The sequence below is a fragment of the Phascolarctos cinereus genome, unplaced genomic scaffold (genome assembly GCF_003287225.1).
Source record: "Phascolarctos cinereus isolate Bilbo 61053 unplaced genomic scaffold, phaCin_HiC Scaffold_3;HRSCAF=262, whole genome shotgun sequence".
Classification (NCBI taxonomy): Eukaryota; Metazoa; Chordata; class Mammalia; order Diprotodontia; family Phascolarctidae; genus Phascolarctos; species Phascolarctos cinereus.
The window spans coordinates 40494069-40516367 of record NW_027555736.1 but is presented as its reverse complement, the minus strand read 5'-3'; the positions used below and the strand labels follow the sequence as shown (position 1 = coordinate 40516367).

General features: G+C 44.3%; 1 protein-coding gene across 1 annotated transcript in view; it reads left to right on the top strand.

The window, feature by feature from the left end:
- ALOX5 (arachidonate 5-lipoxygenase) overlaps window positions 1-22299 on the top strand; it is a 76127-nt gene that overhangs the window by 42134 nt on the left and 11694 nt on the right. Inside the window, exons 5-9 of the mRNA XM_020994477.2 lie at window positions 5121-5227; window positions 6173-6345; window positions 10352-10498; window positions 13482-13685; window positions 15260-15346. Of these exons, the coding sequence (XP_020850136.1) occupies window positions 5121-5227; window positions 6173-6345; window positions 10352-10498; window positions 13482-13685; window positions 15260-15346 (718 nt within the window). The remainder of the gene's footprint in view (window positions 1-5120; window positions 5228-6172; window positions 6346-10351; window positions 10499-13481; window positions 13686-15259; window positions 15347-22299) is intronic.

The window sequence follows — 22299 nt, the reverse complement described above, 5'->3', positions numbered from 1 at the left end:
TCTTGTGTGCAGAAGGACTGACTCCATCCTCCCTCTTTGTATTCCCATTGCCTGGAGCATAAGTAAGTGCTTAATAAATGCTGGTGGATCAGTTGATTAGGTTTCAGTGTTAACTGTTTCTGTCCTGCTTTTCGTCATCTGAATATCGTTCTCCTTGAGAGTTGCACAGAGGCACTTTCTCTCTCTAGGCATCTGTCATCTCTAGCCCAGAAGCTGCCCTCACACTTGCTGAGCTTCCTCTTCCCAGCCCACGTGTAGCATTCTCTGTTTCCATTTTTGCTACTTTGCCACTTCCATAGAACTGGGATGACATGGCTGTTTCCTCTCATTCTATGAAGATATTTTTTCCTTCCTGAGACCTTGTAAACGCTTTCACCTCAAGTTTCTTCATGAAGCTGTAGAACTTCCTCAATTTAAGAACACCCGAGTCTGTTAGAGGAGTAACTCTTTTGAGTAAAAGATGATACTGTAGTGTTGGGGGTTAGGGCAGAGAGAAGTGTGACTACACACTGGTGGGGACTTGGGGTTGCTTCTGGTCACTTCTACGAGGTCTCCTGGTTTTCTCCAGACCCTGGACATGTCCTGCATAAAAGCTTTTGGATACAGCCAAGCCTATAGTCATTCTGGTAGATGGGTTAAATTCTAGATCTTCATTATCTAGGGTCCAGTCTTATCAGGTCAGCCTCATTAGTATGTAGAGACTGCATGATTTCAAGGGCACTGGGTAGTTTTCTCTTCTCCCTTATCCTCAATCACCCTGTCTTCATTCCATCAATAAATGGCTGAAATTCCACAATTAGATATTAATTCCTTTGGTGTAGGGTCTCTAACACATACTCATACACATTTCCCCTAGAGGAATGATTAATTAAGCCTTTTTTTGTATTATTAGTGCGAATACATTTTTTAAGCTTTCCCTAAGTGTGCTAGGGGAAGAAGAGAACATTGGAACACTGAGTGATTCACGTCTTCTAGAATAAGGAAAAGGAGGTCTCTTCAGAGTACAGAAAGCCAGGCTCCCCCTCCTGATAATTTTGCTATTTGCCTTTGGGTGCGGATCCTATTCAGATGCTTGATGCTTCCTCAGAACAGGCTGGACAGACCACAGGGCATCAGGCCAGTCAAGTGGACTGTTAGGAGCAGTTGATGCTGATTTCTCCCTGTGTCTCCCTGGAGAGATGAAGAAAAAAGCTGGGAAAACCCTGCTCATTGGACGAGAGTCTGATAAAGCTACTCGGTGTGCCAGCCAAGACCTCTGTCAACAATCTAAGTTGGTCAGATGTAGGGAAGGTTTAATATGGCCTTAACACTGGAGACCTAGAATTAGATCCTGCAGACTCCTAATAAATGAGCCCTTGGCCTTCTCTTTCTAGTGAATGGGGCATTCGTGGCAGCTTTTAGACCTAATGATTGGATCTGATTGCAGAAGATAACTCTCCGTGTTCTACTGTGAGGAAAGAAATTCCTCAAACCATACTGTTCTCCTTCATCTGCAGTGAGCCAGTACCAGGGTAGGGGAATAGGGAAGTGCACAGAAGGTGTTATCAGGGATGTCACTGCTGCATCCCTCTTGTGGGGATAGCTTGCTCAGTGTCTTTTCTGTCCAGCACCTCAGAGAGCCTGAAGCATAATGCCACACATAAGACTTCTTCAGGGCCACCCGCAATATGGGGGAACAGAAACACAGCACATAAGGAAAGTTACCCAGGAACACTAGATTCTCAGAACCTCATTACTCAGCAAGGAAGAGGTCACTTGAATGTCTTATTCCTCCTCTGTCCAAGAAAATCATCTCTATGCCTACAACATCAGGACCAGTCTAGGAATGCCAGCCCAAGGCCTCTGGGCTTTTTGGATTGTCTGAAAATGGCTTCAGAATGGGAAAAGGGCCAGTACCCTGTTGAGGGGAACTGGCAGCAGCTGCTGCCTTCTTGCTCCCATAGTACAGCTGTCCTGCCTGTCTAGCCACTCACACCTCACATAGCTACCTACCAGCAAAGTCTACCTTGATTCTCTCCCCCCCCACCTCCTGTGGCAGAGAGTCAAAGTTTCACTATAATCTCAACTCCTCCTGTAGCATTCCAGATGTCCATCTTTAGGGTTTGTTAACTTTTTTTGTATGGAGTGAGCTTCTCAGAGGAAGCCATTCACGTTTTAGTCCTGTAGCTTCTTACTGGTTTTGGATTTGGGGGTAGGGTCTTTTCTCCTCTTGATAAAGTGGGAGTCCCAGGATCATAGGAATATAGATTCAGAGTTGGAAGGGAGCACAGAGGCCATCTAAACCAACCCCCATATTTTACAGATGAGAAAACTGCGGCCTACAGCAGTTAGATGACTTGCCTGGAGGCAGCTTGGCAGAAAGTAGCAGAGCTGGAATTTGAACCCAGGTCCCCTGACTCCCAAACCTACCCTTTTCCCACTCCATCAGTTTGCCTTCCTCCACTAAGATCCTCCAATGCCTCCTCATAGTGTGGAGGAGACCTTGGATTATCAAAGCCTCCCCAGAAGCGTACAAGTGCTGGCAGGTTCTACCAGTCTAGAAGGACGCTGACTATGGTCTGGTGAGGGATGTGGGTGCTGTCATCTCAGGACCAGCCTGGCCACCTATGAAGAGCATCAGCACTAGACAGGTAGCCCCCAGTGATGTGAGCCTTGGCAGCTCCTGGAGCAAAGAGGGCCTACAGCCTGTGCTGGTGTGGGGGCATCCACAGCAGGGATAGCCCAAGTCCTTCCTTGTAGTATTGAAGCAAGGGAGAGGGAGCAGGACCCTGTGGATGTGGGTGGCCCCAGTGCAACACATGCGCGTGTGTTGGGGGGTTTTGGGGGGAAGGGAATAGAAGGAATGCTTTGTGATACTTACTTATCAGAAAAAAAAAACTGAGGCATAATGATTTCTCGTTAGAGTTCAGATCAGATGCAAGAGTTCCTGAATCAGAAACACATTATCACAGTTTACAGAATCACAGACCCACAACTGGAATGACCTTCAGAGGTCATTTAATTTGACACTCCCCCCAATTTAAAGATTCAGAAATTGAGGCTCAGAGAGTGGCTTGCCCAAGTTCACTCAGGTAGCTCACATCAGAGGTAGGATCTGAACCCAAGACCTGACTCCAGAGCTACTAGGTTAAGTGCTTAGAGATACAAAGACAGAAAGGAGCAGTCCCTGACCTCAAGGAGCTTACAGGTTTGTTGGTGGGGAAGACAACATATATGCATATATTCAAAATATATGCAAAATAAATACAAACTAATTTGGCCCCAGGGCAGTGAAAAAGATCAAGAAAGACACAATGTAGGAGAAGACAGGCTGAGTTTTGAAAGAAACTAGAGATTCTAAGATATGGAATGGAGGAGAGAGTGTATTCCAGCATGGGGCACAGCCGTGCAAAGGCACAGAAGGGAGAGATGAAGGAAGATGAATAAGTGAATGACTAAGCGATTATTAAGCACTTATTATGTGCAGGGCATCCTGCCAAGCCCGTGATTGCAAATACAAAAAGTGGGACAGACCTTGTCTGCAAGGAGTTTACACTTTAACAGGGGGGTGGTAGCTGGGGAGTCACAGGGAGGGTGAGTTAGTTGATCCACAGAATGGTCAGTTGACACACCCTTTCCAGAAGCAATGGTCATAGTGATGTTATTACTGTGCCTACTGTGTGAAGAAGAGCGAAAAGGTCAGTTTGGCAAGACAGAAAAGCAAAGGGCAAGGACAGCAAGGTGGCACAGTGGATACCGCACTGACCCTGGACTCAGGAGTCCTGAGTTCAAATATGACCTCAGACACTGGAGTGTGACCCTAGGCAAGTCATTTGACCTCAATTGCCTCAAAAAGAAAAGGGTAATTAAGCTTGGAAATGTAGTGTGGAGCCAGGTACTGAGGGGCCATCCTCTGTGTCTATCAAAGTCTTACTCCTTCACAGGACCATGGGATAGGGCTGGAAGAATGGGATATGCAGGAGGCAGCTCATGCTGGCTGGGGAGAGCCAGTTACTACATTTTCAGTGTGAGCATTTACACCTTGGCAGTGGACAAACAGTGTAAATCAGGCCTTGATTAATTGTTTTGTGGATTGTCTACCTGGGAAAGTGATGGAGAAAATGTTAATTTGCAGATTATACTTAAAAGTTTGTCATGTGTACCTTTTTTATTTTTGGAGAGCTGGTGGTTAAACATTTACCAGCACACTTCTGGCTAGCAGGGATCTCAGAGACTTTTATAGTTGGGGACACTAAGACCCAGAGAGAGAGGAAGTGTGCCCCAGGTCACACAGTTGGGCCTCCAAGAGCAGAGTTATTTTTATGACCTAGTGAAGGTCAGGCCCTCTGGCACTGGGGCTCTTCCCACAGGCTCCCAGCCACAGTGTTCTCTCTTGCCTTAGAACTCTTTTGGGGAACCCTTTGAGTTGTCATGTCAAGTCTCATCTCTGCCCATGCACTGCACACCTTGTTGTGAACAAAGACGACGTTGTGCATCTGCTTTGTGTGCTCCCAGGGCCCAGCACAGCCCTTAAAGGTGGCCCTTGGGTGAGGAGAATCTTCTTCTTGGCTACTAGCATCTCCCTCAGGTGTAAGGTTGGCACAAAGGAGAGAATGGAGGAGTAAATCAAGCCTGACCAAACTGCCTGGCCCCCTGACTGATCCGTTGTTCTAATCTCCATTGACCAGACCCGAAGATCCCTAAGATCTGAAGTAGACATAGTAGTTCAGCTGCTTAGGAGAAAGAGAAAAAGCTAATGCAGTCATAGGAACTCAAGCTTTCCTCCTGGGTCTAGACCTGATTAGTAGGATTAGAACTGGAAGAGGCCTTGGAGGCCATCTGACTCAACTCCTTCATGTTACAGATAAGGAAAAGGAAACCTGGGTTACACAGCAAGGGAGTGTCTGAGGTGGGATTTGAACTCAGGTCTTCCTGATTCCCCACCCCATGCTCTTTCTCTTGTACCAAGCTGCCTCCATAGGATGCCCTCTCCAGGGTCAGAGAGAAGCCCGCTGCGGCTCAGCTGGGCCCGAGGGAGAAGCATATGGAGGGGGGCCCTTTGTTTGCTGGGTCTGAAGGCCTGGGCTCTGCCAAGGGCAAGACTTCATCCATCCTTAACAGATGGTGGTCTCTGTCTGCAGGATGGAGAATCTCTTTGTGAATCGCTTCATGCACATGTTCCAGTCTTCTTGGAGTGACTTCGCAGACTTTGAGAAGATCTTTGTCAAGATCAGTAACACCATTTCAGGTAGGCTACCTGAAAGACCCTGCCTGATTCCCATGGCCACTGGTGCCATCCCCTGCCCATTACTCTGTGTGTGTGTGTGTGTGTGTGTGTGTGTGTGTGTAGACAAATGGACAGACAGATATAGGAAGATATCTACTATACACATGTGTGAGTATATCTAGATAGACACACACACTATTGGAAATTGTGTTTCCGTAGAATATAAGCTCCCTAAGGGTTGGAGGGCATAGGGAAAGGCCCTATGATTTCATTAGTATAAGGAACTTGCTGGTGAGGAAACTCCTGCTATCGAGCAGATAGGCACCTTCTGTAGGATTCATAGTCTCCAAGAGATGCCTCCAGTTCTGAGAGTTTGGGTGACTTGCCTGAGGTCACACAGGCAATAGATAAGTCTTGAACTGAGATTTCAAGGTCAGGAACTTTTCCATTTTTGACTTTGTATCACCAGCACCTAGCACAATGCCTAGCATATCAAAGATGCTTAATCAATGCTTATTGATCAGTCGGTTGATTGATAAAGACAGAATTATGATCAAAGATATGGCAGTAGCTGGCCAGAAGGGTTGGTTCTATACTCTTTCTCTACCAAGGGCTTCAGTTCACTGGAGGGTCAAGAAGAGAGTTGGGTCAAGCTTTTCTTTTTGTTAGGTTGGAACCCGTATGGGGCTCCTGGAGCTGAGCTCTATACCACTGTCTCAACTGGAAGACTAGTAGCAGTCTGAGTCAAGAGACAGCTTCGTGGTATGGCTGTATGGGTCCCGACCTAAAAGACTTACCCCAAACCATCCCCAGAAGACGCAAACCTTTGGGTTTCTTTGTATTGCTGAGAGAGAAAGCCCAAGCTGGCCCTCGCTGATCTGCTCCTGGACCCCAGGGGCTCTTGGCTAGCTAGCTGGCTGAGCCAGGAGGTGCCAAGGACTAAGGGGGGGGTTATTTGCCTCATAGAATATGTCATGAAGCACTGGCAGGAGGATTTCATGTTTGGCTACCAGTTTCTGAATGGATGCAACCCAGTCATGATCCAGAGATGCACCAAGATCCCAGAGAAGTTCCCAGTGACCACAGAGATGGTGGAGTGCAGCCTGGAGCGGCAGCTGACCTTGGAGGAGGAAATCCAGGTAGCAGCAGCACCCTGGCCCAATGGCTGCCTTCCTTTCTTGCTTTCATTATTAATAGAAAGTTAGCTCTTTGGGGCAGGGACAGTTTCATTTTTCTCGTATCTCCAGTGCTGTGTGCCTTGCCTGGTACGCAGTCCTGACCCATTTGGGGTTTTCTTGGCAAAGATGCTGGAGTCGCCATTTCTTTCTCTAGCTCATTTTACAGATGAGGAAACTGAGGTAAACAGGGTAAAATGACTTGCCTGGGGTCACACAGCTAGTAGGTCTCTGATGCCAGATTTGAACTCTGACTCCAGGCTAGGCACTCTATCCACTGCACCACCTAGCTGCCCCATGGTATATAGTAGGCATTTAATAACAGCTTACTGGTTGAATATGATATGAATTGTATGCTTGTGGGGTAGGGAGTGATCTAGACCTGTGATTTCATCAGTTTAGGGAACTCCTAGCATGGGAAATATCACCTACCTATGCAGATCAACATTCCCTCTAGTTTTAGAACACTGCTTGGGACACAAAGCTGTTGAATGACTTGGTGTCTTTCAGAGACAGCTCTTGAATCCAGATTTTAGTGATGCCAAAGTTTTCCCTCTCTCAGCTATGATATGCCCTAGAGTAGGAGTTCTTAGCATTTGTTGTGTGTCCTGGACCCCTTGGGAAGTCTGGAGAAGTCCATGGAATCTTTCTCAAAATTATATTTTTAAATGCATAAAATAAAATACCAAGGAATACAAAGGAAACCAGAGATTAGTGAAAATGAATGTAGTTTTTCCCCATCCAATTTCACAGGCCCACTGAAATCCATCCCTGGTTACGAATCCCTGCTCTATTGCAGAATGTTCTTTTAATAGCTTCAGCCTGCACTGAGACTTTTGGTACACCCTGTGTATAGTATGTGTATGAACACATATAATCATATAATCATAACATCATAGAAACAGCATGGGGCTGTGAATGGAGAGCTGGTCTCAGAGCCAGAAAGATCTGGGTTCAGGTCTCATTGCTTCTGACACATGTTGTTTGGGTGACAATGAGTGAGTATCTAAGACAGTAAGTTGCAGATAAGGTTCTGACCTGCATTAGCAGAGGGACTTTTCCTCTTGGGACATCTCTTGCCAATTAAATCGTAGACCCAGAGCCAGGTTCGGTCTCTCTTTCTATCCTACGGTTGTCAACAATAGCTCACATTTCTCAGGTCCTCCTGACTCCAGGTGGGTGCTGTCTCCACTGCTCCACCTAGCGGCTCCAGTAGCTCACATTTCAATAGCTCTTAGCAGCAGCTCCTCAGACCAACAGAAAGCACACAGCCCTGGTGTGATTATCCCCATTGAGCAGATAGAGAAGCTAAGGCATTTGCCCACAGTCACACACTCCAAGTCCAGTACTTGGCCCCTACTCTGTGCTGATGGGGGGACCTTAGAGTGTATGGACTCGTAAACCCATAGAACCCATCTAGTCCAGACTCTTTGTTTTATAGCCGAGGATTCCCTAAGGCCACATGGGTGGGGTTTGAATCCCCAGCCTCTGACTCCAGAGTCAAAGATCTGCAGCCAGAGATTATCTGGTCCGATTTCTCACAGAACCATTGGGCTTCTTTCTGGCCCGTGAACCACTCATTATTATTATTATTAACAATTTGGATGATGATATAAACAGCAAAATATAATTTACATTTCCATAGCACCTTAAAGCTTATAGAATGCTTACCCTGCAACAATCCTGTGGGATAGGATGGGCAAGTATTAATAACATCCCCATTTTACAGATAAGGAAATGGAGGCTTTGGAAGTTATGCGTCCAGGGTCTTTGACTAACTGAACGTGGGAACCTGCTTACATATTGTCAGCATTAGCTCCTGGCTCCTCCCTCCATTTGGCATTAGATATTCTATTCTGTTCCTGTTACTTAGTCCTCAGTGTTCTTGACACTGGCTGATAGCAACAGCCTCAGCTTTTGGCATCCTATTCTTGAACCACCCAGCACTATCAGAGAAACCCAGGTGAGCCTCACTCCACCCTCCTCAGTCCCCCTGGCTACCCAGTGATAAGACCAGGCAAGCTGTCATGCAGAAGGTAGTCAGTCAGTGAGCCAGCAAGGGCCTGTTACATACCTGGCACCGTGCCAAGAGCGGGGCTGCAAAGAAGGAAAAAATCTCTGCTGTTCTGGAACTCCCAGTCTGATGGGGAGAGACAACATGCAGACAGCAATGGCCAGACAAGACAGAGTCAGGATAAACAGGACATCTTAACAGAGGGAAGGCACTAGCATTGAGGGGATTGGGAAGGGCTTCCTGCAGAAGGTGGGATTTTAGCTGAGACTTAAAGGAAGTCTCTGAGGAAGCAGAGATGAAAGAGCATTTCACAAAGGGGGGACAACTGGTGAAAATGCCCAGAGGTGGGAGGTAGAGCATCTTGTTCAGGGAACAGCCAGGAGGCCAGTGACCCAGAATCACAGAAAACCAATGGGTAGGGAGGGGTATGAGGAGTAAGAAGATTAGAAAGGAGGAGGGGGGGGGAGAGGGTTAGGAAGGGCTTTGAACACCAATCAGGATTTTCTGTTCGATCCTAGAAGCGATAGGGTGCCCCTGGCATTTATTGAGTTGGCAGGGAGGGGGAGGTGACTTGGTGAGACCCGGACTTTAAGAAGCACACTTATTCTGTCTAGCTTCAGGAGGCAGAATTAGGACCTGTGGGTAAAAGTCACAGCCTGGAAGGTTTCTGCTCCATATAAAAGAGGCATGTTCTAACAATTAGAATTGCCCAACAATAGAACACACTCCATCACTGGCAGTGGTCAGGCAGAGTAGGAGATTTGGTGATAGTTTTCCCTATCACGAGAGAATTTCAGGAAGTTCAGGACTGCTCTGATATAAGTGAAGGAAGTGTGAGAGCTAATGAATCACATGTTAAAATAATGCTCCAAAGTTTACCAAGTACCTTTCTCACAATCACCCTCTAAGGTAGCCAATGTGCGTGTTATTAACCCCATTTTACAGATGAAGAAACTGAGGCTCAGTGAGCTTGATGACTTATCCATGCGTGGACTCAGAGCTAGGAAATGTCAAAGCTGGGATTTAAATGCCAGGCTCCTGGGTCTGCGTCCTCTGCCCTTTCCACTTACACCATCCTGCTGTTGAGCAAATAAAACTTGGCTTGGGGCTGGGTTCATTGCACAAAAATCTCTCAGAGAAACCAAACACCAGCTAATTGGCAGACCCCTCCCTCGGGGCACCATGACTCTTTAGGTAATACCAATTGCCTCATCTCCCCAGAGATGCCAGCTTGTCTGAAGTGCTCAGAACTAAACACAGCTGCCAGCGGTCTGAGCAGAGGACAGGCAGCAGCACTTTTACTTCCCTGGTCTTGGACACTGTTCCTCTCTCAGTACAGCGTAGGACGGTGTTTCACTTTTTTTTGGTTGCTTATGTTGGCTTCCAGCCTCTTCCACAGGGTTGCTGCTGGGTTAAGGGGTCGAGGAGAGAGAGTGGGACAGGGATGGAAGAGGTGTTGGAGGTCGAGTCAAAACCTGAGCTTAGGGTTCCACAGCAACCCCTCCCATTCTCTGTCAAGGAACCCATAATCGAATACTTTGGGGACAGGGTCAGGGGAGATGAAGAGATTAGTCTGGCCTAGTCCCTCTCCATTGATCAAGATTTAATATTACTGGATTGTCGGTCAACCTTAGAGGTTCCTTTTAGGCTGAATATGAGTTGAAAAATTGACTTCTAATTTGGAAGATGCACCTGTCTCCCATCCTAACAGAGGTGAAGATTATGGATACTGAAAATTGCACATCCTGTTAGACCCAGTCATTGGGTGGTTAGTTTTACTAACCTGCTTCCCCCCCCCCCTTTTCCTCTTAGTAACATGGGGTGGCTCAGTGGGTGGGGAATGGGGGCAAGCTATATTCAGAAATTAAGGTGATGTGAAAACAAAAGTTATCAATATAAACAAGGTTAACATTTTAAATAGAAAAAAGAAAAAGTGGCTTCTCTTCCTTTTGACAGCAAGGGAACATCTTCATAGTGGACTTTGAAATTCTGGATGGCATTGATGCCAACAAAACTGACCCATGCACCCTGCAGTACCTGGCAGCCCCCATCTGTCTGCTATACAAGAACCTGGAGAACAAAATTGTCCCCATCGCCATCCAGGTGGGTCGGTCCTTAGAGGACGCCAGGCTAGGTCTGTTAGCATTCTGAGTGCGTGCTTGCCACCTTCTCACGATCAATGGGCAACCCTTCACTGATGTCCCCTTTGGATGCCTTGTCTTGGGGGGGAGGTGACCCTGAGCTCTAGATGGCTTTACCAGGATAGTGCAAGGTCTGGTAGCCCTCATCAAGCTGTGAAAACTTCAGGCATGGGCCTGGTGATGGTCGGTGTGCCTCTCATTTGGGAACTGGCTTAGCTAGGTCCTGGCAGGCTCATGGACGTCTTGGGTGCTGAGTAATGACATTTTTAGTCACTAACTCTGGAAGGCGATTCCTGAGTTGTGGAAGGGTCTCAATGTGTACCAGCAGAGGGAGCACCCACAAGGAAGGAAAAGGAGAGGTGTGGAACAACAGCTTGAGTGATTAAAAGTGGGGTTGGGGTTGGATTGTTTTTTAGGATTGGGAAGATTTGAGCATGCTTATAGGTTGTATGTCAGTCTACTCTCCTACACCTCATTCACCATCCTTGTAACTTTCAAACTAAAATACTCTCTTCCCATTCATGTGTGATCTCCCAATATTAGAACATAAGCATCTTGAAGACAAGGCCTGTCTTCACTCTTATATTTGTATCCCAGCACTTAGCACCTAGTAAGCACTTAATGAAAGTCCCCCACACCATTCATTCAGTCATTTATTCATTCATAGGCAGAGGGGGAAATGATAGTAGAGAGGAAAATATGGAATATGAAAGAAAGACATGGGGTGAGCCATAGAACAAAGTCCTGGAGGGGAGAAAAGGACATAGCATGAGGAAAGTGACCAGTATGAATAGTGAATATTGGAAGGGATTCTGGAGAGACTGCCTAATTTTAGAGATACAAACAAAGGTGGAAATGGTCCAGTCCCTTCCCTTAAGTCTCCTAGAGGGAGAATAAGACAAGTACAGAGGGGCATGAGAAGTGTGGAGGAGAAGGAGTAACCTTCAGGTCAGAGGGTCTGGGTTTCTTCCCATTCTCATGGACTGGAGAAAAGGGGAGCACCTCTTGTTTGCCAGGCACTGTGCTAAGTGCTTTACAGATGTCAGCTCATTTGATCTTCACAACAGCCCTGAAAGGTAGGTGCTATTATTCCCATTTTACAGCTGAGGAAACTGAGGTAGACAGAGGTTAAGTGAGTAGCTTAGCATCATGAAGCTAAGAAGTGTCTTAGGCTAGATTTGAACTCAGGTCTTCCCAAACTCCAGGTCCAGAGCTTTATCCATTGAGCCCTCTAGCAGTCTAGGGCAAAAGAAAAGTGGAAAATGAAAGAGGGGGACAACACCAGGATCTGCTGCTACCTTGTCTCCAGGGTTGAAAGAGGACTTCAGAAAGTTATCTTGTCTACTTCCTGGCCTCCCAGATTTGGAATTAGAAGGGTCCTCAGGAGTCGTACTATAACTCCCTCATTTGATAGATGAGGAAACTAGGCTGGGGAAGTTGTGACTTGTCCAAGGTCTAACAGACAGTACAAGTCAGAGGCAGGATTTGAACCCACATCTTCTGTCTACGGAGCTGGTGTTCTTCCCTCAGATCAGACTTCATTAAGACTAGTCCCAAATGCCATGGGTTTTTTGGCTTCTTTTTAATAATAATAGTATAAATTTGTAAAAATGCTTTACGCTTTGTCATAGCACCCAGCAAGGGGATCAGGGAAAGTGTAATGCGAGGTTGGACCAAGCAGGGAAGGATGGTTTTGAAAGGTCCAGAAAGTTGATGGTGTCCTGATAGACTCCCCACCCCCCCCCCACACACACCCCCAGACTCACTCATCCCACGTGGCTGTCACCATTTCCTTTGTCAATAGAAGAAATGGTGGAAAGGGAGAAGTCAGAGCCCAGGAGACAGATTTATGGTGGGGGTGTGGGGGGGTCAGTCATGGCTTTCTATCTTTATGTCTTTACCCTGCCCCCCAGCGGATTCTGTTGGTGTGACCATTTCCCCCACCTCCCTCCCCCTCCTCCCCTCTCCTCCTTGGTCCAGTGGCCCAACTCCATCACCCAGTGAAATGTACAGTGAAGCTGTTAAAGCTCACGTGTAGCTGTGCCTGAAGGGACCAACCTTAGGTCTGGCAATGGTGAACGTGGAGAGTGACTTGTCCAGAAGCAGGGCCCCCCTGGAACCAGAGGCAGTGTGGGAAGTGGGGACGTGACTGGCAAAACTGAGACTGAGCCAGGTTTCCTGCCTCCCAGTCCAAAGCTCCATCCACTGGTCCGAATGCTCGTGTCTATGGATAATCAAGCCTTAGAAGGGCAGGTGGAGTCAGGAGAGGCAACTGGAACCAGCCACAAAATTTCCCTGAAGGATGGACTAAAAGAGTATTTTAGCATTAGTAAGCAAATGTGACTCATTGAGTCAGGGGAAGAAGGAAGGCAGTGGAGTTCAGCATTGAAATGAGGAGAGAGATTCACAGAACCAAAGGAACAGGAAGGCAAAATTCAGGACACATCCCAACCAACTCCGGAAAGTCGAACAGTCTAGATCATGGGTTCTTCACCTTTTTTTTTTTTGTACCATCGACACCTTTTGGCCTATGGACCCCTTCCCAGAATAATGCTTTTTAAAGCATAAAACAAAATACAGAGGAATATATAGGAAAGCAATGATAGTGAAATAGAGTTATCAGAAAATATTTAAAAAAACGAATCCACTGACCTTCTTAAATCTAGTTTAACCAGGTTAAGAACTCTGGTCTAGAACTTAAACTGAATTTGTTCCTCATGGGCCACAGCTGAGAACCTGAGACTCCCACATTCTGTAACTCCATTAATACCCTCCCCTCTTTGGCTTTCCACTTGTAAAATTAGAGGGTTAAACCAGATGATGACTAAGTTTGGACCTTCCATGGTTCTAAATCTTTCCAGACTTGCTCTGTAAGATTAGGTCATCAACAGATGTGCCCTGGGAGCCAAGCGTCCTAGCTTTTTTTTCTTTTCCTAACTTTTCAGATTAATCAAACTCCAGGAAATGATAATCCCATTTTCCTCCCTTCTGATGCAAAGTATGACTGGCTTCTGGCCAAAATCTGGGTTCGATCTTCTGACTTCCACGTTCACCAGACCATCACTCACCTCCTGCGAACACATCTCATGTCCGAGGTGTTTGGCATTGCCATGTTTCGCCAGCTTCCCGCTGTGCACCCTGTTTTCAAGGTATGACAAGTTGTCTACCTCACTTCCAGAGAAACTCAGGTGAGAAGGGACCTTGAAGAGATAGTGGGAAGAAGAGGGGGAAAAGAGGAGGTAAGAGGGGACAAGAGAGAAATGAAAGTAGACAAAGTAGAGCAGGCAGGATTGTGGTTGACAGAAGGAAGGACCCCTTGGCTGATGAAGTAATGAAACCCCAGAATGGGGTAGATGAGGATGGTATGGAGTGTATGGCATTCCTATGCCTGGAGATTTAAAAAGTTTTTTTTCAGTTAAAAGGCATTTATTTTCCCTACCTCTCCCTCCAAAGAAAACCAAAATCCTTGTAGCAAATATGCATAGTCAAGCACAATAAATTCCCACATTGGCCTCATCCAAAAATACACGTCTCCTACATGTTTAGTCCATCATATCTCTGCCAGGAGGTGGGTAGCATTTTTCATCATTGGTCCTTTGGAATCATGTTTGGTCATTGCACTAGTCAGAGCTCTTAAGTTTTTCAAAGACATCTTACTTTACAAAGCTGTTCTCACTGTATAAATTGTTTTCCTGGCTCTTCTTACTTCCTTTTGCATCAGCTCATACAAGTCTTCCCATGTTTCTTTGAAACTGTCCCTTTCATCATTTCCTACAGCACAGCAGTATTCCATTACATCCCTACGCCACCTTGCTGGACATCCCCTCAGTTTCCAATTCTTTGCCACAATCGAGAGTTGCTATAAATATTATTGTACAAAGGGTCCTTCTCCTATTTCTTTGAACTCCTTGGCATCCCAGAGGTGGCCCTCTGTCTTGTATAGTTTAGCTGCCTGAAGGCAGGAGGAGGGACGTTGGAGTCCCTTCCCCGCTTCAGGTTGCTCCTGTTCAGCTCTTCATTCCACGAGATTCAGAAGAGAGGAATTTCTGTGCTGTGTTCAACAATTAGACAAATACATATATCAAGCCCCTGCTATTTCTGGGCATTGTGCCAGGCTCTCGGGATTCATAGACAAAAATCACACCAGCCCAGGCCTTTGAGGTGGCACATAAAACAGCATGAGGACCCCAGGATGGGAGAACCAGGACAAAAGGAAAGCCAGGTTTTCTGGCCTTCACATGAATAGTGGCTTGCTTCTCTAGGCCACCAGTGATAATCGATGGCGAAAATTAAATGATATATCCTTCTGATTGTGCAGTAGTATCATTCTGTGTCACTTCAGTACCCAAGGAAAGAATACAGTGTACTCAGATCAATAGGTGAGGAGTTTTTTTGGCAGGTGTCACCTAGGGCAGATATCTCAAGCCTTTACAGCCCTGCAAGCCATAATTTGTTGCCCTTTTGTTCAAGGGAATAGGTAACTGGATTAGACTCTTTGTGAAGAGAAACAAAAGTTTAGATAATAGTGTAAAGAAATGAGTGTGACCCATTTAAAGCAAACATGCAAAGTGAGTTTGAGACAGCTGCTCTAGGGTACCTGCCAGGGCTGGCCCAGCACCAGCATGAGGGGTTTGATGGGGGTGGGGGAAAGGTCACTGCCTCATATTTATGATGTTATCATGGTGGACCCTAGGTCTGACTTGGCTTCTTGTCTCCTCCACAGCTCCTGGTGGCTCACGTGCGCTTTACCATCGCCATCAACACGAAGGCCAGAGAACAGCTCATCTGTGAGTGTGGGCTCTTTGATAAGGTAGGCTTCTCCTTCCTCTTCTCCTTCCACTCCTCCATTGCCCAGCCTCACTGTCTAGAGCTGACTGAGGAGGGTCATTGCTTCTTCTACGCTTCAATTTTTTGAGGGTTCTGAACTCAGTCTGTAACACCAGTAACGTTCAACAAACAAAAAGCAAGGAATTGTATCAAGTGCTAAGAGTTTAAAAAAAGACAACAACAAAGCTGTTCCTACCCTCAAGGAACTTACATTCTGTTGGGAGAATACAGCATGTACTCACAAGATAATTTGAGCAGGGAAATGGCACAAAAAGCTAGGGGGATCAGGGAAGACGTCCTGAGCTGAGACAAGGATGCTGAGAGTTAAGTGTATTCCTCCTGTGACTTACGCAAACATAGGGAGGTAGGAGATAGTATTTAATTGAAATAGTTCAATTTGGCCGGACTTCAGTCTACACAATGGAGAGAGGTGAGATGAAGCTGAAGACATAGGTTAGGGCCAGATTCCCGAGAGTTTTAAATGCCAGACTGAGGAGTTTGCCTTTTATACAGTGAGTAGTTACTGAAAGTTTCTGAGAGGGGAGTGACATTAATTGAAGAGAGAAAAGACTGAAGACATGGTGACCAAGGCAAGAGGTGATAAGATGTTAACTATGTTGGTGACTCTGTGAGTGGAGAGAAGAGAACAGATTAGAGAAATATGGAAGTAGAATGGGCAGGACTTGGCACCTGGTTGTATATGAAGTATGAAGGCGAGGGAATAGTCAAAGATGAGTCAAAGGTCATTTCTGGGAGGATGGGGGTACCTTCAACAGAAGTAAAGAAGTTTGGAGGAGGGAGAATGAGGATGAATTCTATTTTCAACATGTTGAATTTGAGAGGCTGATGGCCCATTCAGGGATCATTCATGTGGGCCTAGAGTGCAAAAGAGATGTTAGGAATGGATGGGATAAATAGGTTTGGGAGTCATCTTTATAAAGAAGAAGGAGCAGGGCAGGGCCTTGGCAGGCACACAAATTTAGGACAGATGGCTATTAAAACAGCAAAGGAAACTGAAAGAGAGTAGTCCAAAAGGCGGGAGAAGCCACCAAGACACAGCAGAGTCATGGAAGCCACGTGAGGAGACAATGTCCAAGAAGAAAGCATGTCAGAAATTGGGAAGACATCAAGAAAAATGAGGACTGAGAAAAGGCTGCTGTCTTTAGCCATTTGTAAAATCATTGGTAACTTTGAAGAAAGTGGTTTCAGTAGAATGGCATCATCAGAAGCCAGATTGGGAGAAATCAAGATGGCATTAGGTGGTAAGAATTTGGAAGCACTTGGAGGACTCTTTCTGGGGGTTTGGCAATGAAAGGGAAGAGAGATTTATAGGCTGAAGGGATTACAGGGAAGCAATTCATTCATTCAACAAGCATTTACTCAGTGCTTGCCATGTGCTAGACTCTGTGCTAGACACTGGAATACAAAACCAAAACATGAGACCTTTCTTGCCTTCAAAGAGGTTGCATTTTAATGAATATGTAGATGCATAAATATATACAAAATCTTTTTGCATAGGGGGGATGATGGGTTTGAAATATATTGTCAGATTTTTTCCAATATTTTGGTTAGTTTTGCTGGTTTTTCCCTCTTTTTTATTCTTTGTTCCAAGAGATTGATCACTGAAAGGAGAAGGGAGCAGGGATAGACTGGGAAATACTTATAAAATTATTGAAAAAAATCATTGGGTCAAGACTGAAGGGAAGAAAGTGAGGCCATAGTCAAGGTGATAGACTGGGACCGGAGTGGGAATCCAGCAGCCTCGAGGCCACACGTGGCCTCCAGGTCCTCAAGTGTGGCCCTTTGACTGAATCCAAACTTCCTAGAACAAACGTAGCCTCGAGGCTGTAGGTTCCCTACCCCTGGACCGGGAGAACAGAAAGGATGGAGGGACCAAGGTCATGGGAAAGACAAAGAATGGCTTTAGGAGGAGGGTGGGAGAATGTCGGGATGTCAGACTAGGAGTTGATGATCAGAAAGGTCAGAATTCAAGATCAAAGAGGTTTAAGATTCTGTGGGATGAAGAAGAAAGCAACAAATGTTGGAGGAGATGTGGAAGAATTGAAACACTAATTCACTGTTGGTGGAAATGTGAGCTGATCCAACCATTTTGGAGGGCGATCTGGAATTATGTCCAAAGAGTTATTAAAGGGGCAGCTAGGTGGCTCAGTGGATAGAGCACCGGCCCTGAAGTCAGGAGGACCTGAGTTCAAATCCGGCCTCAGACCAAACACTTGACACTTACTAGCTGTGTGACCCTGGGCAAGTCACTTAACCCCAATTGCCTATAAAAAGGCAAAAAAAAAGAGTTATTAAATTACCTATACCCTTTGACACTACTAGGTCTGTTTCCCAAGCTGATTAGGGAGAAAGGAAAAGAACTTAAATGTTTTAAATTATTTCCATCCGCTCTCTTTTTGGTGGCAAAGAACTGGAAATTGAGGGGATGCCCATCAATTGGAGAATGGTTGAACAAGGTGTGGTGTATGATTGTGATGGAACATTACTGTGCTATAAGAAATGATGAGCTGATTGATTTTAGGAAAACGTGGAAATATTTGCACGAAATAGCGAAGAGTGAAATGAGCAGAACCAAGACAACGCTGCACACAGTAACAGCAATATTGTACTAAGAACAACTTTGAATGATTATTATAAATACTCAAATCAACTACAAAGGACCTATGAAGAAAGATGCTATCAACATCCAGAGAAAGAACTGATAGATAGAATTATGCATTGTATGGTTTTACATATACATACATATTTGTGTCTAATGGCAGCCTTCTCTAAGGTGGGTTGGGGAGGGAGGGAGAAAACAAAATAAAAAGTGCACAGCAAAGACCAGAAGAAAACTTAGAAGTAAGCACTGAAAAGCAGGGTGGCTTTGAAAACAATGTGTACTATTTATTGCATAGTTTTTCCAAAAAAGTCAACAGTTTGAAATGGAAATTCATGGCATATTGAATCCTCTTTTTATGTTGTGTTGTGTACTTGGAAATGTTCTTTTTTGTCTTTTTGTATTTAAGTTCAAAATAAAAATTTTTTAAAGTTTGTGGGATGATGGAGGAGTCTAGGATAGAACCACCCTTTTGTGTAGCAGAAGTAGAGTGGAAGTGTAGGCCATGACAGTTAAGGAGGTTCATGAGTTTGGAAGCAGGATGTTTAAACGGACATCATTGTGAGTCCTGACTTTGCCAAGTATGAGGCAAGGGCAGGGCTGGAGGAAGGGGCTGTGATCCAGGCTTTTGACCTCCTTAAGAAAGGAGGAAGAGCAACCCAAAAGCCAACAGCTGGCAACAACAAGGATGTAGGCAGAGATGGAGTCACTTCAGCTCAGTTCAATGACTGTGTATTAGAGCATGCTGAAGAAATGCTCATTTATTGCCAGGCACCGTGTGAGTCATTAGGGTTGGAAAGGCAAAAATTAAATCATCTCTGCTTCCAAGGAACTTAAATTATCCTGAGGAGAAAGAACATATACCCAGATGAATAAGTTCAAAACATGTAATTTAGGGGGGAGGCGAGGGAGGGAGGGCTACCAGTGAGCATACCCTGGGAAGCCCTGGGCCTCATCCATTGCTTTTCCTTGGAGCTCATCTTAGGGTGCTGAGGGACGGCAGCATCAGGCAGTGGCTATAGAGAGTATGGGGCAGGCCAGCTCCTCCTCTTGGCAATCAGCACTGGAGAAAGGATGAGAAGGAATGAGAAGAATGCTGGATTTCCATGAAGATGACAAAAGAGTGAAAGAGGAAAAGATCTGGATGAAGGAAGAGTTTGTTAACGGGGTGCCCAAGGGCCACAATGGAATGGGGAGCAAAAGAAGAGAGGATCTAGGAAGAAATGGGGCAGAAACGGATAGGAATGAGTGAAGAGAAGTAGAACAAAGGAGTTTCTGTAGATGGTGACGGAATTGCAAGGACTAAGAAGATTGTGAGGTTTGCCAGCCACAGGACAAGGGAAGTGGCATCTCCTGAACTCCAAATTTTTTCTGATTTTCCCCGCAGTTGCTAGTGTCCTCCCAAAATTATTTTGTATTTACTTAGTATATGTTCTATATTTATTTACATGTGTTACATGTTTGGTAAAATGTAAGCTCTTTAAAGGCAGGAATTGTCTCATTTTTCAGCTTTGTATTATAACGTCTAACACAGAACCTGGCAAAAGGTTAAGCATTTAATAAATCCTTATTGAATAAATAAATTGATTGAAGTGCTATGTAGATCGAAACTGGAGAAAAGAGGGTTGATGGTAAGAGGCAAAGTCACATGGTTATGGAAGTCTTTGGTTCTGAGAAGCCTGTGACAGGCACAGACATTTCCCTCCTGATCCTTTACATCACAGTCTTCTAAGGATGCGGTGCCAGGGCACAGTAGGTCAAAATCAGTGATGGCTTGGAGGATCATATGTCATGTCATGCTGGGGCATAGGCTCTGTGGTGATGGACAGAGGGCTGGGTGGATGCTGCTTTGGAAGTGAACTTGCTGATAGCCTTTAGTGATAACTTCCACTCTCCTTGGCCTTGGTAATTCAGGGCTGAGTAAGTGCTGGTGAGTTGGCCAATGACCAGTTGGGAAATTACTGCAATATAACACCAAATAGGTGACAAGGGTTTAACTGAAGTAGGTAGCAATGAGAATAGAAAAGAGACAATGGATGTGATGGGCATGGTGGAGGGCTGATGATTGCCTGGTTATGGGGACTTGAGAGAATGAGAAAGGAATCAAACATGTTGCCAGCTTGGGTGATTTCTGTAGGAATGGGGAAGTCGAGATTTTAAGGTCCTCAAGAGAGAAGGACCATGTCCTAGTCCTCTTTGCATTCTCCTCTTACCTCCAAAGCCTCTATTTAGCCCATGGCAGGGACTCAGTCAGTGTTGAGGTCAATCATGATTTCCCCTTTTTGATTCTGGAAGGGAGGAGGCAGGGATGTCTTTCAAGTGTTTATTTCACTAGTGAGCATGTTTTTTAAAAAATTTTTTAAAAAACATTTTTATTTAAAGTTTTGAGTTCCAAACCCTATCCCTCCTTCCCTTCTACCTCCCCTTCCCCAAGGTTAAGCAATGAGATATAGGTTATACATGTACAGTTATGTAAAACATTAGTCATTTTGTACAAGAAAACTTGAATAAAAGAAGAAATAAAGAAAATGAAAAATAGCATTCTTCAGTCTGTATTTGATCAATATCAGTTTTTTCTCTGGAGGTGAATAGTATGCTTCATTAGTCTTTTGGGATTGTCTTGGATCATTGTATTGTTGACAGCAGCTAAGTCATTCACAGTTCTTCATTGTACAATGTTGCTGTTACTGTGTACAATGTTCTCCTGGTTCTGTTCACTTTACTATGCATTAGTGCATGTAAGTCTTTCCAGGCTTTTCTGAAATCATCCTGCTTGTCATTTCTTACAGCATAATAACATTCCATTACAATCATATATCACAGCTTGTTTAACTATTCCCCAATTGATGGGCATCTCTTCGATTTTCAATTCTTAGCCACCACAAAAAGAGCTGCTATAAATATTTTTATACAAACAAGTCCTTTTCCATTTTTTTTTGGATGTCTTTGGGATATAGACCTAGCAGTGGTATTGCTGGATCAAAGGGTATGCACAGTTTTATAGCCCTTTGGGTATAGTTCCAAATTGCTCTCCAGAATGGTTGGATCAGTTCACAACTCCACCAACAGTGCATTAGTGTCCCAGTTTTCTCACATGCCCTCCAACATCCAACATTTTCTTTTTTTTTTAATCATATTAGCCACTTTGATAGGTATGAGGTGGTACCTCAGAGTAGTTTTAATTTGCATTTCTCTGATCAGTAGTGATTTAGCGTATTTTTTCATATGATTATAGATAGCTTTGATTTCTTTGTCTGAAAACTGCCTGTTCATATCTTTTGATCATTTATCACTTGGGGAATGACTTGTATTTTTAAAAATTTGACTCGGTTCTTTATATATATGAGAAATGAGGCCTTTATCAGAGATACTTGTTGCAAATTCCCCCCCCACACACAGTTTTCTGTTTTCCTTATAATTTTGGTTGCATTGGTTTTCTTTATGCAAAAACTTTTTAATTTTGTATTTTGTAAAGCTCTCTATATCTTCTTTGTTCCTAAATTCTTCCTTTATTCATAAATCTGACAGATAAACTATTCTATGCTCTCTTAATTCGTTTATGATATTATCATTTAGGTGTAAATCATGTACCCATTTTGACCTTATCTTGGTATATGATGAGGTATGTTGATCTATACCTACTTTATGCCATACTATTTTCCAGTTTTCCCAGCAGTTTTTATCAACTAATGAGTTTTTGTTCCAAAAGCTTGGATCTTTGAGTTTATCATTTACTGGATTACTATGGTCATTTACTATAATGTAATTTGTATCTAATCTATTCCTCTGATCTACCATTCTATTTCTTAGCCAGTACCAGATTGTTTTGATAATTACAGATTTATAATATAGTTTGACAGCTAGTACTGCTAGACTACCTTCTTGTGATTTTTTTCACTGATTCCCTTAATATCCTTGAGCTTTTATCCTTTCAGATGAATTTTATTACTATTTTTTCTAGCTCTATAAAATAATTTTTTGACATTTGATTGGTATGACATTGAATAAATAGATTAATTTAGGTAGAATTGTCATTTTTATTATATTGATTGGCTTGGCCTACCCATGAGCAATTAATATTTTTCCAGTTGTTTAGATCTGACTTTATTGGTATGAAAAGTGTTTTATAGTTGTTTTCATACAGTTCCTGGGCTTGTTTCGGCAGGCAGTCTCCTAAGTATTTGATATTGTCTATAGTTATAAGGAATTTCTCTTTCTATCTCTTGCTGCTGGATTTTATTGGTAACATATAGAAATGATGATGATTTGCGTGGGTTTATTTTGTATCCTGCAACTTTGCTAAAGTTATTAATAAT